Source organism: Lepidothrix coronata, unplaced genomic scaffold, assembly GCF_001604755.1.
Source record: "Lepidothrix coronata isolate B3197 unplaced genomic scaffold, Lepidothrix_coronata-1.0 Scaffold4, whole genome shotgun sequence".
Taxonomy (NCBI): domain Eukaryota; kingdom Metazoa; phylum Chordata; class Aves; order Passeriformes; family Pipridae; genus Lepidothrix; species Lepidothrix coronata.
The window spans coordinates 3586033-3604053 of NW_016690184.1; the positions used below are offsets into that span (position 1 = coordinate 3586033).

The following is an 18021-nucleotide window of genomic DNA, read 5'->3' on the forward strand; positions in this document are numbered from 1 at the left end:
CTTTACAAATTGCAAAATTTTCAAGATAATACATCTAGACAAATTGTATCTTTAAATCTTGTAATAGGAGAAGATAATATCTTTGTAATATCGTCAGCGATTGTACTATGATGTTTGTGTTTCTTCTGAACCTTTTTTAAACACATTCATGTGGTTCCATTGAGTTCCTGATCGGGGATTTACTATTGAGATGCTGTTTGGATATTCACTTTTTGATCCAACAGCATTCGTAGCTTTTGGCCTTTTGTTTCAGAACAGATTTTAGTTCAGTACTCCACACACAGAAAGGTGGGGAAATGGACATGTACAAGGTAAATATTGTTATATTCTCCATAAACAGTAGTGTGCCTGCTGTGTTCTTCCTGTGCAACTCCAAATTCCTTCCCTCTGTTCCCAGGCAGTGAGAAGTCACAGCCTGTTTCTGTAGGCTAAACCTGAAGCTGCTTTTGTAGTCATCTCTGTGATCATTTGGATCTTATCCATGCTGGGAGGGTGCCCTGCTGAAAATGTGGAGTCTTAAAATTGGCACTAAAATTAATAATACGGGATTTTATAACATGAATTTTTAATATTATAATTATAGGAAACATTTTTCAGTTTGAAAGTCACAGTGTGTAAACCACAGTTCGTCAGCACTTAAGTGATTGGTGGTGCTGTATTTTCATCTCTCTGGTGTTAACCTTGCACACTGTGCTCCTTTTGGAGTTTTTTTCTTACAACGTAGATGTCCCCACTTCTGCCAGTTTGATGTAAATAATTTTTTTTAATCTTGTAAAAGATTGTGTAGTGGCTAAGTACAAATGTGGAATATTGGAATGTTACACAGGCAGTTTTGGATCATTGTGTTTGTCAAGGAGTGTCACTTAGAAATTATTTCAACATATAGAAAAAGGGAAAAATTAGTATTTTTAAATACAGAATTATCAGAGAGAAGAAAAGTGCATTTTACATATTCTGCGTCTTTTACCATGTTTAGATGTGCCCTTCATAAAATGGACAATTGCACTTTCTAGAAAAACCATTGTATTAAGTTACAATGAATGACTAAAAGAAAAGAGATTTATTGTATTGTTATTATTTACTGGATTTGATGTGTGGGGCATTCATCCAGCATGGTTGGACGTAAAGTATGGTATGCTAAAAGCTGCTTATCTGCTTCTGCATGGGAAATATTCTCCAAAAGAATTCAGATACGTAAGTATCATGTATGCATATATAGATCATAGATTCCTCGAATCATGGAATAGTTCAGATTGGAATGGCCCTTCAAAGGTCATCTGGTCCCACCTCCCTATAATGAACAAGGGTATCTTCAACTAGATGCTCAGAGCCCTGTCCAACCTGACCTTGAATGTTTGCAGGGATGAGGCATCTACCACCTGTCTGGGTAACCCATTTAGTGCTTCACAACCCTCATTGCAAAAAAATTTCTTTCTTATATCTAGTCTGAATCTGTCCTGGTTTAATCTAAAATCATTATCCTGTGTCGTATCGCCACAGGCCCTGATAAAAAGTCTGTCCCCATCTTTCTTAGAGGTCTCCTTTAGGTTCTGGAAGGCTACAGTAAGGTCTCCCTGGACCTTTCTCTTCTCCAGGCTGAACAGCTCCAACTTTCTCAGTCTTTCCTTATAGCAGAGGTGTTCCTGCCCTCTGATCATCTTCGTGACCCTCCTCTGGACCTACTACAACAGGTCCATGTCTTTTCTGTGTTGGGGGCTTCAGAACTGGATGCAATACTCCAGATGGGGTCTCACAGGAGTGGAGTAGAGGAGTAGAATCCCCTCCCTCATCCTGCTGGCCACACTGATTATGATGCAGCCCATGATACAGTTGGGTTTCTAGGCTGCAAATGCACACTGCCAGCTCATGTCCAGATTTTCATCCTCTGGTATCCCGAAGTCCTTCTCTGCAGGGCTGTTCTCAATCTGTTCATCCCCCAGACTGTATTGATAGCAGGGATTGCCCTGACTCGGTGCAGGACCTTGTACTTGGCCTTGTTGAACCTCAGGAGGTTTGCTTGGCCCTGGTTCTTGAGCTTGTAAACATGTTAAGATTTGTAGTATTGCTGCAATGTTATTATTCTTAGATAAGGAATATATCCACCCAAAATGAAAATATTTACAACCACTTGAGGCGTACAGCATTGTTAGATTTCTGGCTTTCCACATTTCATTTTCAGAAGTATTATATGGAAATCGCCTCCTTATGAATGTTTTTTCACTTCTGCAAAGGTTTTAGCAGTAAATAAAATTTTACTAATGCATTAAATAATTCTGCAGTAATTTTGTCCAGACTTTGTTTGCCTCTTTGCCCCAGATTTTTGTTGAAAGTATTAACCTATTTCTCTTAGTTCCGCCTGTCTAGTAATTTGGTGTAAAAAAATAATCATATGCATATTTTCCCTCTATTACAAGGCTTGAAATGGCTGTCATAAATTATTGTATATGTAAAAATACATGGCTGCTTAGTAACAAAGTTCTTGTAAATAGTTTGGCCCATAGAAAATGAGTTCCAGAAACATAATGCAAAGTTTAGAAGCAGATCTGCTTTCTTGCTGTTTCCTCTCTTGCTGTCCCTTTGAGGCTCTTCTGCTGGTCATTCTCACTATTGGTACAGATAAATATACCAAGGAGATTAATGATGTATATAAAAGCTATGATGTGTATGAAGGCAGCACTGAACTGGAAATTGTCATGTCAGGCATTAATAAAATACATACAGAAAAAGAATGTACACTGGAACCCTTCACTGTATTATTAAAAATATTGTGGTAAAGAGCTTTTGTTTCTGCTGTCAAACAAGATTTACTTATCTGAAATCAGAAGCAGCATCTGCTGTTGCACAGATACTATGTCATACTGTCATAAATTGTAAGAAGAGAAGTTTTAGAACCACCACTAGGAACAAAGATGAGGAACAGTGTCTATTGACTCTTCATGTTACCTTCTCCAGCTGAGCATGAAAGCTCTGCCTTGCATGTGCTCTCAGTGCAATGGCTTCTGCCACATCTAATACTTCACTCCAAGCTACGGATGTGTTCTACAGAAAAGTGGTGGAGGTAGTGTTTAATAAAAGTTAATTGCTTCAAAGTAATTCTGTTATGGTCGAAGCTATAAATTTCTCAAAATATTCAGACAGGCCCGTATAACTCAATCTGACTTTTACCTGTTCCCTGGACAGGCTACAGCCCTGTTTCCTTCCGTCATGTACCCTCCACCTCTTCTAATCAGGTTTTAATGGTAGGCAGCACAAGTTGAATGAATAGTGATATGTTTAGAATAAGTTAGAACTCAGAAGTCTGCTGGATTATCTTTCTTATGCTAGAGAAATATTTTAAAATAGGGAGGGGAAGGAGGAAGTGCTTCTTAATCTGTGACCTCTGTTTAAGAACTGTGAATTATTGTGTTGAAATACAAGTCTCTGTATGCCTGCATGCATATATATTTAAAAGAAAACACTAATATTGCTACAATTAATAAACTGGAGTGAAAACACTGTTATGTTTCTTCTATATTCTGAAACCTAGTTCTTTTAGTTTCTGTGCAGAGAAGGGGGAATATTTTTGGAGTTGCTTTTTAATAGAAATATTCCAACTATTTTATTCTGTGAAATCAGTAAGAGAGGATCATCTATTAATACTATTCATACAGGCTTAAAACTGTGTTATAAACAGTAATTCAAAATGTCTGGTTTCACACCAGTAGAGACAGTGAGGTATTTATCCAGTAAGAGATGAAAGGTGTGTACATTACCAAATAATACTCTTACAGAAGCAATCTAGCAAAAATCTGGGTTTTCATAGTATTAATTTATAACCAGCATATTAAGTACTTGAAAAATACTGTGTTTTTGCAAATGTGTTGTGTCATGAGTGTTCTAAATATGTGAAATGCTTGTTTAAGTAAATGATTATATTTAAATTTTCAGTCTTCTACATTAAACACTTACATTCAGGTAAACTAAATCACTTTTGAATATGACAAAAGAGATATGTTTTTAATACAGGTGCCTGACTGAGAAAATGAGAACATTAAATTATTAATTCCTGACAATCCTTTTGCTTGAAAATTATGTACAGTTCATTCCTAAATTTATCTGAAACAATGAACCTTTGAGATGTTTTTTGAACTGCCAGTCTGCAGAATGACCTCAAATAAAGTTTGTTGCTTTATTTGTCAGTATATTTATTTACACACATCTCAAAGCACTAGTGTGGATGGAACAGTGGAGCAGATTATACATATTGTCATTTTGCTGTCCACTGACTTCCATTCTTTGCATTAAGATATAAGTAGCTTTGTCATAATCATAGATGAGTATGTAACTTTGCTTTTCAGAATCATTGGAATGGGAATCCCCCAGCAAAGTCAAATTACAACAGTAGAACATTAACTCTACCCCAGACAAAACTGATGTGATGGTCTTCTGAGTGGATTGTTTCAGGAGGCAGTGCCTTCTCATATGAGTTAGCAGTCGAAAAACGTGTTAATAGCAGTTTTTTCAGTGTACTGTAATCTCGGGATTTTAGAATACCGATCCTCCTGTAATGTATAATCACCCATGCCAGTCACAACAGGGTTTCATTTGCAGAGAAAGTTTTGACTTAATTCAACTAGTTTGTTCTGCCAGAGAAGTTCTGCAGTGAGATTAGATAATTTGAGACTTAACTTCTTTTGCCTGAAAAGGCTTTCTCAAATTTGCTGTTAAGACTATGCAGTCATCATAGTCCTCAGTAGAATCTACAATCACCTTTGTATTTGTCAAGCTCTGTGTAACGGCAAACCACTTGTGATATGCTTAAGTATAAATTTATGAGCCAGTTCTTACCACTTGATCTTGAACAGCTTAAAATCAAATGAGAAATGGTTGCTCTGTTCCTTAAAAACCTTTTGTGATATTTTTGTCCCTATGTATTTTCAAGTATTTTCTTGAAATTCTCCTTAAAGTGTAATGCTCCATCCCTTTCGTTGTCCTGCATGTATCCACTTTCACCTGGATCAGTAAATGGATTCACATGTTAAAGTGGTTACTGGCACCAAGGCTGTGGAAGGTTAACTCTGTACAGAACGAGAGCTGTGGGTTCTTATGGATAATTAGCCCAGTGTGCCTGGCAGGGGTATTCATGTAGAGCTATAGAATAAAGTTAATGCAAAGTACTTTTAAAAAAGGAGGGGATAATGGACTTTTTTCATAATGCAAAGTTCACTTACGTACCCTTGAGTAAATTAGCATATCAAGAATAACTTTATGGATTCTAAAATGCAAATTGTAACTCAAAGCACAGATGAATGTATTTTGTCTGATACATGGCTACCAAATTTGGGCCTTCTCAGTAAAACATCTGTTAAAATTCTTACTAAAAATGTTGATGTGCTTGAAAAAGACTCCTGAAAAATGAGTAGTGTGGCTGTCCTTAGGGAAGTCTTAAATGTTTTGTTTTGTCGTTGGTTGTTTTTTAATGAAGCACATTAGTATACCATGTTTTTAGGGAAAGAAGTCTTTAAAAATCTGAACAATATCACAGTCTGAAAAATATCTCAGAAATTGAATACATCTTTGATTGGGGGCAGGGTAGGAGGGAATAGGAAGCTTTAATTGTTCTTATGCTGTTAAGATATTAATGATTTTCCCTTTACATGTGATCCTGTTGTCTTTTTAAGATGGTCCAGCTGAAGCATCTGTTACAAATGGAGGCACTGCTGCTGTCACAGCACTGAATGATGACCTGGATATCTTTGGCCCAATGATCTCTAATCCTTTGCCAGCAACTGCTGTACCTCCTGCTCAGGTAAAATTTATTTACTAGTTTATTAGTTATGTGTGTGTGTAAGTATTTGTATGCACATGTATGTTTTCCTTCGGGGAATTGTTCATTCACACAGAAGGAATGCTCACTTCTCTACACTCATGGCTGAAGATGCTTTAGCTGTAATGGTGATATTTTTCTCACCTCTTCAAGTTTCTGCACTGCTTGGATGTAGATATGAAATTAGGAAATGGTGTGGTCTTCCATTCTGGTTATCCAGCTAAATTAGATTCTGTCTTACCTTGATGATGGTAGTCATGTTTTCTTTTAATTCATAGTCTTTTGTCTTGTTCTTTTTTAATTGCTGAATATAATTTTACTTAATGTTCTCAGGTTGTTAGGCTTTAAGTCATCCTTTTTAAGACCTCTTATTGCTTTGTGATGCTGATATTTAGGAAAGGCTGCAGCAGATGCTTCTCTCTTAGGGATGCTAAAAATTTTGGGTCCGAAGCTTCATACTCAAAATCCAGAATGGATATCAAGAAAATCTAATATTGCTACCTGGACTGATCTGTCTTTTGTCTCATCTTGGAACTTGTATGCCTTGCTCTCCTCAAGGAAGAGTAGCATAATCCTACACGAAGAACCTGCTTAAAGCTGCAGCTCTCTCAAAGTACCTGTCAGACTCAAAGAGCAAGGTATTTGTGTTGGACATGGCTGGTTCAGAATGCACATATGCAGGCTTTCTTACCCCAGACCGTCTTCTGAGAGGGCGGTTTTGGAGGAGTAGTGGGCTAACCTCCCCATCTGGGAAGTCCTGTTAAGGTAATTTAGAAGCTTATTTTTGTGTAAGGCTTTCTGTCTCGCTCAGCTGAACTGGAAAGAATTGTGTATATTCTTGAATTTATGGTTTGTGACACGTGATCTGTACTTGTTTCTCTTTGTCGGTTATTTTTCATAATATATGTAAAATGGAAGGGATGATGATGAAAAGGAGTTCCGAGTACCTCAAAGCATATGCTTGTTGTTCAGCAGATTTAATTATTTAGCCTTTACTCTCCCTTCCCCTGCTTGTTGCTGAGGGCTGACTCTGTGCAACATGCTAGGTAGGGTTTTAGAGACTGAAAACACTTTTTTTTAAAAATGTAATACTACGGATGGGGCAAACTTCCCACTGTGCCTTAAGCCACCCATAAACAGTGAGGGAAATGAGCTGTATACATGCATTTAGATTTGGATGTGTTAGCTAAAATTGTGAAGGAAATTGTTGGTCTAATTTCTTGTCTCTTTTGGAAGTCTATGTTCAAAGTACCAGGAAGAACAGTATTTGGGTGCTTGTTGTCTGCTATCCTAACACATTATGTCAAAATTGATCTAGAGGAACCTACCTGTAGAGAGAGATGTGAAAAACAGTAGCCCATTTCCAGTTTCCCCGAGTTTTGTAATGTATCCAGTTTGTACGTAGATTGAGTAAATTTAAATCTATGAAGTTCCCACTTGGCCCTGAAATCAGTGGGCTATGGTAGCAGTACACATAATGGATACGACTGAATTCTGGTTTTCCCCCTTTTCAGTCTTTCTGATGCTGGAAGTGACAACTTCTGTATGTAGTTACTGTCTGCTCAAGAGAAAAGAGCAGCTTGAGAGAGACGAGAAAACCCTTCTTTTGTTTCTCTTCCATGAACACATGAAGTGACCTGCTGGTTAAACGAATGATTTAGCTGTAGAACGCAGGAAATACAAAGAAAGGCTGAATATTTAAGAGTGAGAACAAGAAAAGTGAAGGGGGATACTTGGGTGATGATGATGACTAGTGATGGGTTAAGTAATGGAGTGGCTGTTAAAGCATAATGAATTACATGTATATAGATAATTAAAATGCATTTCAGATTTGGTCATTAGATCTTCTGTGAGAGAAATATTTTGAAATGTAGTTTATCTTTGTGCTAGTTTCTAGGCTAAAGATGGTACTTACTCTATGGCTAGGCTTTGCGAACAAAGATTTGGGAAGGGCTCTACCCACATTTGCTAAAAGCACGCTGGTGGCTAAAAAAGCCAATACAAGACAAGTCCAGTTGCAAAAGGCACAGGAGAAAGACTCTTTAGGTGGTATATTCTACAAGGCATGATTCTTTCTGCGTTGTCTTTTCTCCTCGAGAGTGATCCTGCGTGCTTTCTCAAAAGAAGCAGCAGCGTTATAGATGGTGTGTCTCCAGACCTCTCGATTGGAGGCCAGAGTAGACCAGTTGATCAATATGGCCAAGGCTGAGATGTTGTTTCAGGGAGTCCTTGTATCTTCTCTTTGGGGATCCTCTCTTGTGGCAGCCGGTGGCAAGTTCACCATAAAGCAAGATCTTAGGGAGGCGGTGGTCCTTCATCCTGGAGACATGCTCTACCCAGTGCAGCTGTGTTCTCAGCAACATGGCCTCTATACTTGTGACTGCTGCTTGTTCTAGAACAGACGTATTAGTCACATAATCTGACCAGTGGATGTTTAGGATTGTACAGAGACAGCGTGAATGGAAGCGTTCTAAGAGTTGCAGTTGGTGGCAGTAGATGACCCATGACTTACTAAATTGATTAAAAAATGCTTGAAAGGATAATGTTATTCTCAATATCTGGTAAGTATCATCTTGTTTGTGTACTAGAAAGTCTGAATATATTTACTTGCTGTAAACAAACCTGTCTAGATTTTTAGTGACATTTTTCTTTTTTCTGAATTCTATAATTGGGAGCAACAAATGGAACTTTCATCAAGCATTTTTTTATCAAGCACATGATCCTTTTGGCATATTGCAAGATTTAATGCTTGGTTATCTTCCATTTTTAATCAGTAATCTCAAAGAAAATGTAATATAATCAGATAATCTCCCCAGATAAGAGGCAGGGACATGGGTAGGTAGCAGAAGATAGGTGATTACATGGGTTGCTTGGTAAACTGGGGCAAAGGAAATACCTCTTTTGCTTTAGGTTTAACAACACCTTGCGTGCGTTGCATCTCAGGACGGCTGTGTCTGGTCTGGGAACTGAGGCTGGAGAGGAGCCTCTCATTTGGAAGCAGCATGAGTATTTTGTAAGATCTTTCACCTTGTAACGTGGATAAAAGTTGTATGGGATTCAGAGAAGAGTCAGGAGAATACAACAGACTGGAAAGGTTGCCTTATAATGAAAGGTTTTAAAGACTCGGTCTGTTTAAATTTCTGAAGTAAAAAAGTGGTGGTGTGATTATGTTGTGTAATTATTTTGTGCGAGACTGCAGTTGGGAAAGTGGGCACGAACTCAGACTAGCAGTTGAGTAACCCTAACATTGAGTTCCTGTGCTTGGAATTGGAAAATTTAAAGTAGAAATCCATGGCCAATCCTTAATTTGAACTTGTCCAAGTATCTATTAACTTACCATGAAGTAGAAGGGATCAAATGTGGAATAGCATGGCTTGCTTTCTCACTGAGATATTTGCCATGATGTTCTGCATAGTAGGTGTGTCTGAGATACCACAGTGGGATTTGAGAGCCTTGAAGAAGAAGGGAATGTAATGGTGCTCCTCAAACTGATTTGTAGAAGCAACGTATGACCCTCGAGTTTTCACAGGATTGCTTTTGTTTTCCAACTTAACTTGAAAGGCAGCATTTACTGCTAAATGCACTTGGTTTTATGGCACTGTGGAACACAGAAATGTCTTTTTGAATGTTTTATTATGAGACTGAAACAACATGATGTCTGCAAACCTTAGGATTTATGTCCATTGTCATAGCCAAGACATGATTTTCAAGTGAAAACAAAAGTATTTTTTTTCCTTTTTCAAATATGACTTCAGCGTTCAGGATCGTATGCATTTTCATTCTGCTTTCAGATATGTGTCTTTATCACAGTTTTCAAAAACACTAAAAATATTTTCCTACTGTTCAGCATAGCCAGATGCAAACTATTGGTTTTGTAAAGGACTGGTAAAGAACAATATGTGACTGAGTAACTTTTTTCTAGAATTTTGTCTATAAGCAAACTGAAGGGGGGTTAAGAAGAGTTACGTTATCCAACTCCTACAGTAGCTAAAAGACATGTGCTACAAATTTAGCCATTGTGCAGTGTTCATAGGCAGGAAAAAGGAAAAAAGAACATTTTGTACGTTAAGTGATGCTTTTTCATGTGAAGTGAGCAGAACTAAATTACAGCTATTAGAATGGGGTTTGTTGCCTAACACTGTATAGGAACTAAGCAAAGGTCTGTTGTTCTTACCGATAGTTAATTTCCTAAGTGGTTTTAGCCAGAGTTTAATTCAGAGTTTGTATGGGTATGTTTTCCAGCAAAAGTGTGATCTTCATTCATCAGTGAAACTTGTAGGGAGGAGGAGAAGGGGAGAACTGTGAGTTATAAGTTTGGAAGTATTCACTGAAACATTTAATGTAAGTCTTTCTCCAAGAAGGATACTAAAATTCAGTCAACTTAAACTTTTTTTGAATTTCTGTGTGTGTGCCTGATTTGAAGTGTATTGTGTTGGGAGCTCAGAACTGGTTCAGTGGCTACAAAAGTATATTTTTATAGAAATGGTGTATGTTCTTCATGATTCATACCTGACAAATTTTCATGTAAAGTGCTGGTATATTTTAGGTAACTAGATGTTCTTAAATATTCATTTTCTGCTGAGGTCAGGTGTATGTACCTGACGTGATTGCCATTGATCAGCAGACAAGCTTAAACTTGTTAACAAATTGTGGTGATGTTAATGTGTCAAAGCTCTCAGTTCTTATGTAAAAATTAGTTATTTCAGAAGTTTGCTTTATTGTGAGTGTTATTTAAGCAGGGTCTTACTTGAGAGCTATTTAGTCCTGTTCAGATATGATCAGTTGAAATGCTTGTAGCTTCTGCTCATGTTTATTTTACCCCTCTTTACATTTTCAGGTCTCTGAAAGCAAAAGGTTCATTCCTTCAAATTGGGTTACGGCAATCCCAAACATGGGTACAGGTAGGGCAATGAGTAGGTTTGAGAGCCGCCTTGCAGGGAAGGACTTGGGGGTTCTGGTGGTTGAAAATCTGGACCTGAGCCAGCAACGTGCATTTGTAGCCCAGAACCCCAACCGCATCCTGGGCTGCGTCAAAAGCAGAGTGGCCAGCAGGTCGACAGAGGTGATTCTGCCTCTCTGCTCCACTCACATGAGACCTCACCTGCAGTACTGAGTCCAGCTCTGGGGTCCTCAGCAAAGGAAGGACATGGATCCCTTGGAGCAGGTCTAGAGGAGGGCCATGAAGATGATCAGAGGGATGGAGCACCACTCCTGTGAGGACAGGCTGAGAGAGTTGGGGTTGTTCAGCCTGGAGAAGAGAGGAGGCTCCAGGGACACCTTATAGTAACCTTTCAATACTTATAGGGGGGCTACAGGAAGGATGGGGAGGGACTCTATCAGACAATCTAGTGATAGGACGAGGTGGAATGGCTTCCAACTGAATGAGGGTGGATTTAGATTAGATATTAGGAAGAAATTCTTTCCTGGGAGGGTGGTGAGGCACTGGAACAGGTTGCCCAGAGAAGTTGTGGATGTCTCATCCTTGAAAGTGTTCAAGGCCAGGTTGGATAGGGCTTTGAGCAACCTGGTCTAGTGGAATGTGTCCCTGCCTATGGCAGGGAGTTTGGAACTTGATGATTTTTAAGGTCTTTTCCAGCTCAAACCATTTATGATTCTGTGATTATACTCTCTTTGGTGTTGGAAACACCTTAGGTGGAACACAGTGGAAGAACAGCCATCATATTCCAGAACCAGAAGGGATCAGCTGGACAGTCTAGAGGAAAGGAAAATTATTTAAAGTTCTAGAGAAGGAAAGTCTGAAGAAAGAGTTAGAAATGAGACTGCAGGGAAGATAACTGTCTTCAAACCTAGAAAAGGTTGATTGCAAAGAAAATGCTGCGTTGTTTGTCCTGAGTACTGGACATGCAACAAGAAATAAAGTTGAATTTTTAATCTTATTTTAATGTTAAGTATGTTTTTGGAAATGATCTTAGGAAGTGATAGAAATCTTAATCTGACTTTTTCAGGTGTTGCTAATAATTCCTAAAATCAAGAGAAGAGATGAGATTTCTTAGTGGGTTTTTCTGTGTGAACTGAATATAGTTGAGTGCTCATTTCCTCATCAGTTATTACCGGGAAATAACAGTTGATTATTTTTAATGGAACTGTCTAGATGTCTAAAACAAAAATATGCAAAATCAAAAACAGGAAGAGCTGAAATAAGCAGCAAGTGCATTGACAGTGAAAAGATAAAGAGGATAAGAATTGTACACAGAATTTAAGACCTTAATAATGTACTTTGTGCCTAACTTGCTTACATAAGAATAATGGCGTGCTAGGCTGTATTTTCCCTATGCGGGTCAGCAGGGAGAAATTGAGACTGTTGTGTGGGACCATTATTTATCACCATATAAATGAAAAGCAGTAGAGGCCTGGCTTTTCTACACCCCATCCCTGTTGTTGTAGATACCAGCCAGAGACCTTCAAGTAGCAGGAAAGTGCATATGTGCTTTTTTGTCTCCTGCAGTTCTTTGCTCAACTGCACGTCCTACTCTCCCCTTCCCTCTTTCATTACTGTTGCCACCTCTCTTTCAGTCTGTAGGTGTTGGAGCATCCGTCCTTGTCAGGGCAGAGGTTGACCCAGAGTTTTGGATGATTGATGCAGCCCTGCAGGTTGCAGGCTGTGGGGAGTGCCTGGTGCCTCTCTCTGAGGCCATGAGAGATGGTCTCTCCCACAGGAAGTGTGCTGTTCTTCAAGAACTGTGTCACCAGGGGAGGAATTATGGCAGGAAGTGAACAGGCTGTGCAGCATCAGAAAGGATGAGGGATACACAAGATCTTCTCAGAAACTCAGCATCTTCAAGAGCCCCAGAGCTCGACTGCACTGGAGTGCAGAGTCTGCTCCTGGCAGGGCAGTAAGTGCGAGCACTGGAGTAGGCAAAGAATGGGACTGGTGACTTCTGACACTGAAAAAGTGGGCTCCAGCTTCACCTGAAGATTTCCTAGTGTGGAAGTGGTTCACAGCCCTCAAAGCTGAAGAGCTGCTTTCAAATGAAGCACCTGAGGTGGCTGATGCTGAGCTATGCAAGGCCACCAGGATGAAGAGGCGAGTGGTAGTAGTGGGCAGCTCCCTGCTGCAGGGGGCAGGGGGACACCCTATCTGCAGACCTGACCTGTTGTCTGAACGATTTTCCTGCTTGCCTGTGTCTTGGATCTGGGATGTTGTGAAGGGAATGCTTAAGCTTGTTCAGCCCTCTGTCACCCCTTGCTCTTCTTCCATGTGGACACTGTCAGAGATAATCTGGAGGGAAGAGTTGACTACAGAGCCCTGGAGGTGGTTAGTGAGGGGTACAGGGCCCAAGTGGTGTTCTCCTCAGCCATGCCAGTGAAGGGAAAGGGTGTAAAGAGGAGAGCGCTGATGCTGCCTGCCAACAATTGCTTGCAGAGCTGCTGGTGACAAAAGAGCTTTAGTTTCTCTGAATGCAGGACCCTGTTTGAGGATTAGCATCCACTCGGGAGAGAGAGGATCTCATCAACATATACAAATACCTGATGGGATGGTGCAGAGGACAGAGCCAGGCTCTTTCCAGGGATGCCCAGTGACAGGACCACCAGCAATGGACAAAAGCCATGTGGACTGTTACTGCTGTCAGACCAACATAAAATATTGAGGATGTAATGATCTTATCATCTGTTTTGCAGTCTTTTGGTAATTAAAAGACAAAATGAAAATACTTATTTTTAGTCTCATGCATTAATCTAAACTTCTTGTCAGCCACTTGCTGTTTTGTGCAGTCAGATGGCAAGTGTGAAGTGTCAGATTCAGCTACCATATTTTGTGGTCCTGACACATAACCAATATTTGACAGTGAAAACTTCCTCTAGATAGGTATTGCCTTTTATTGGTAATACATAAGCTACTGATGACAAAAATTATTTAAGTTTAAACTTGAAGCATATCGGAGATGACTTCCAGTAGTTCTGAAAAATTCTGTTGCACTAATATCGTGAAACCACTGAGTGGCATGTTCCTTAAGCACCTGATGAGCATTTAGTTTTGGCATGACTGACTGAGAGCACTGTGTGTAGGAAAATGATTATATCTATGCCAGGTGTGTGTTTTTACAGAGGCCTTGGGAAGCATGACAGTGTTAGATACCTGAAAATCATGTCAGTGTTGTTGGTTGTTGTTTTTTACTTGAATGCCACCTGTTGTTTTCCTGCCATGTATTTTGTATTACCTTCCATTTATTCAGCTGATGAACACTTCAGAGAGTGATTGTTCAGTCCTTTGGCTCCTCTGAGGATCTTCCATAACCAAACTGAATGAAGAGACATTAAATGAACATTTTAGGATGTAAACACAACATGCAGTCCTCCAGGTCTCCGGCTCTCCCTTCTAGAGAGAAGCAAACCCCTTCCTTGCTGCAGCGCAGGCAGTGAAGGGGAAACCACCTCTGTTCACCCACTTCCACTGCTTATGTGTCCTCCTTCCTTCAGTCTGCTGAGCATGGCTGTCACATGGGGGGCTGTCTTAGGAAGACGCCAGGGAAGGAGATCCATGTCCGTATGGAACAATTCAATACTGGGACTTCCTGGCTGTATGCACAGTAAAACAAATACTGCTGTTCAGGATGGGCTTTTACCTGAATGTATCGTTAAATCTGACTGTGGTATTTTTAAAGACTGGTTATGCCACCCTGATAAAGAATTGTCTCAAATAGAGGGGGCTTCCTCTATTTGGGGGCTACTACCTATTTAAAAAAAGTTGACTTTGCTTTGCAATCAGAAATTCTTGTGAATAGTAAGTAAGAGGCAGCAGCTTTTTTTAGTAGGAAGAAATTGATAGTTTAAGTGTACGTTGGCCAGAGAGAAGGTTTCATGCATCTTTTTCTGTCTGCTTTCCCTTTGTAGTGCTGTCAGCCCACTCTTTGTTGTTCACTACGTGATAGTGACTTTGGCCCAAATTGGCTGTAGTATAAATGCAGATTTTCAGTTGCCAGAAAGTTCCCATTTCTCAGGGGTTTTTTTATCTTCCCTTCCTGCAGCGGTTTTGGAGATTTTTCACCATCAACTATGTGAATCTAAGCTCCTTTCTCTTGGTCTGACAAATTTAATTAGTAACAGAATTGTTCTGTGGTTATTTCTTCCCTGATCTGTGGCAGTGCCTTAAACTAGAGGTTGTAGTACTTGAGGAGTCAGATGTGTTTTCTGAAGCTGCAAATTGAATGTTTGTATTGTGGTGTTTGTGTGAACATAGTGGACTTTTTGGGGCATAGTCAGCAAAAACAGAAGGTGGAGGTTGTTGCTTTAAGGAAGATTTATAAGTGTGTTCCAGATCTGAATATTTCGTGGTGTCCTCTTGTCTCTCTGATAAACTTGGGTATGTGTTGACAGGAGACAGATGGACCTGGTTACGTGTCCAGTTCATTCACAGTGGTAGTCCAAGGAAGATTTTCCTTTAGTGTGGGAAAGAGTTGAAACTCGCACATGCTGTGGGATGTGGCAGGTGTGTGCTAAGCAGTTGGGGATCATTTAGCTGGACTAAAATAGGGCCATAATGCAAGTATGCTTTGCAGTCCTGGCTCTTTTTCACTGTGCATGCAGTTGACTTGCTTTAAAAGTTCATACTGGTAACAGGATGAGTTGTGTATTTTAAGGAATGTAACAAGAACTCATGTATTGCCTAGTTCCCTAAGGAGGCCCCCATATGGAACTTAAGTGTACAAACAACAAAATAATAGCACTGAGAGACACCTGGATATAATTTGTTTACAAAATATTTTAGTGTAAGAGCAGTAAAAAGCCTACCAGCCTGCCTGTATTTTAGTTTTTCAGTCGTACTACAGTAAGTTTTAGATAATTATGTTTTCTCAATAAGTGAAACGTGCTTAAAGAACTCTAAGCCAATTATACACATTGTATTTTAGAAATTTTATTACTTTAAGTAGATAACCAAAATTTTACTTCTGCCTTTTCTCCAAAGGTACATTTCAAAGCACTTAATCTTTTGTTTTAGCTCTTCTCTAATCTATTCTGCCTATGAGAGGATTAATGAGATGTGAATTGTAATCTCCTTATTGATTTCCTAATTATTTTTCATAATCTAACTCCAGCTCTTGATTTATGCTTCTCACTGATGAAAAATGTAGAAGCAACAGGAATGAATAATCTGTATGTGTACGCCCTGGAGCTGGTCGAGGATTTAGTTTTCTTTGTTTTGTAACCTCCATCTGGTCTGGTGGTGTTTCCATATCATATGCACTGCTTTTTTGTCTTTAGTCATACCACATCTTTTTAGATCCTCATTTACTTAAAATCTAGTTTCTGTAAATGAGCAGGATTTTATTTGATTGAGGAGCAAGGCTGTGCAGTAAATATTTAACGTAACGCCTTTTTCCAGTTTCATTCAGTAGTCTGTCTTGACTTTTATTTCCCAGAGCACTTCCACTAAACCAGCAGCTGCTACCTTGTCTGCGGCATCCGGGGATCTTGATCTATTTACTGAGCAAACAACAAAATCCGAAGAGTCAGCAAAGAAACAACTCTCCAAAGACTCCATTTTATCACTGTATGGCACAGGAACCATGCAGCAGCAAAATGCTCCAGGTAAATAATTTTGTGAAGGTTTCTGTGCAGTCCTAGTTTAAGCTTTACCTAGAACAGTTGTCTTCTACAAATACAAAGTTAAGGTTGGCTACCTGTTAACTACAGTCAAATGAAGATTTTTCATTTTACCTTTTATAAAACTGAGAAACATTACTGAAATGTAATACGGAAGCTAAAGAAAAATACGGTATGTGATTTTAATTTATTTATAGCAGTTCAAATTATCAAGTGTACAGTTTACTGAAAGATTTGTGAACTTATCTTCTGCGATCTAATTCATTGCTGAAGATCTGAGTCTCCACTGTGCAACCAGCAGCTGCCAAGATCTGTATGGAGCTGTCAGAGCTTGGGTTTAGCTATGTTTGTGCGAAAACAAAGACCTCCAATACAGCAATTAAAAGATTCTGGTTGGCCACAGGGATTTGCCAAACTCTTCTTGGCAGTTAATCTTGTGGTGAGTCCCTTTTCTTTCAAAGTTTTAAGCAAATTTTCAGTTTTAACAGAAGGTAAATTGACAGCTCTGACATACAACTGGATACACTTATCCTTTGAAATTATTTTGGTGCACTTCTGACCTATGGGGATGGGGGAGGAAAATCACAAAATGCTTTCGCTGAAATCTTCCCTTCTCTGGTACAGGTATGTTCATGGGGTCATCTTCTATGCCATTTACCACACAACCATCAACTCACTTTCAAGGCTTTCCAGCCATGGGAGTTCCTGTGCCAGCAGCAACTGGGATGATGGGAAACGTGATGGGACAATCGGTGCCAGTCATGGGACAGAGCACAGGCGTGATGATAGGAATGGGAATGCCCAATGGATTTACTGGTACTGCACAAACTGGTGTGATGGGACTTCCTCAAAATGTCGTTGGACCTCAAGGTGGAATGGTGGGACAGATGGTCACACCACCACAAAATAAGTATGGATTGCAACAAAACCAACAAGCTCAATGGAACCTCTCTCAGGTAAAGACTGGCTTCCCAGACAAGAGTGCTTTAGAAAAGATACTGCTTTTCAGCTCCAAAATGTGTAGCTGTAGGAGGAAGGTGCAGTGTAGCCATGTTACAGACTGCTGGACTATGAACTGCTCAGAGGCACGTGTTAACAAATCAGTGAATAATTCAATTAAAGGTAACATAAGCAGAGAATAATTTTTGCTCTCAAACTTGTTTTTACATCGAGCACTGAAAATTACAGTGATTAGATAATATTTGTAGAGAGTATGAATAGTTTTGCACCATACTTGAAGTGAATGTGCTGAATTTCGAACTCTTTCCCACCTTTAACCAGGTGCTAAATTCACATGAATTTAATTTCATGTGAATTATTTAATTCATTTAAGGAATTACAATATCTTGAGTAGATTCTTTAGCAATAATGGTTAGATTTAGATAATATTCATGTTTATAAACCCACCTCATTCTTTGCTGATTGCCACCTAAATGGACAATTTCTATAAAAACTTGTGTATTCAAGATTATGAGGTCTCCAAAGAACAAAAAAAAAAATCTGGAGTTGCAAGTGCAGACAAGGCTATATTACTGGCTTTGGTGTCTCTTTATCTCTCTAACCATAATTTTGTTGGTTAGCTTTGACACTGTGAAAGCAAACTCTTACCAACCAACCACATCAGCCATCTCCTTCACATGCTGTGTCAGTTC

General features: G+C 39.3%; 1 protein-coding gene across 2 annotated transcripts in view; it reads left to right on the forward strand.

The window, feature by feature from the left end:
• Nucleotides 1-18021, forward strand: part of SMAP1 (small ArfGAP 1) — an 89263-nt gene that overhangs the window by 69981 nt on the left and 1261 nt on the right. For both annotated transcript variants that reach the window (XM_017825543.1, XM_017825549.1), the window contains 3 exons: nt 5661-5788; nt 16186-16354; nt 16994-17325. In XM_017825543.1, the coding sequence (XP_017681032.1) occupies nt 5661-5788; nt 16186-16354; nt 16994-17325 (629 nt within the window). The remainder of the gene's footprint in view (nt 1-5660; nt 5789-16185; nt 16355-16993; nt 17326-18021) is intronic.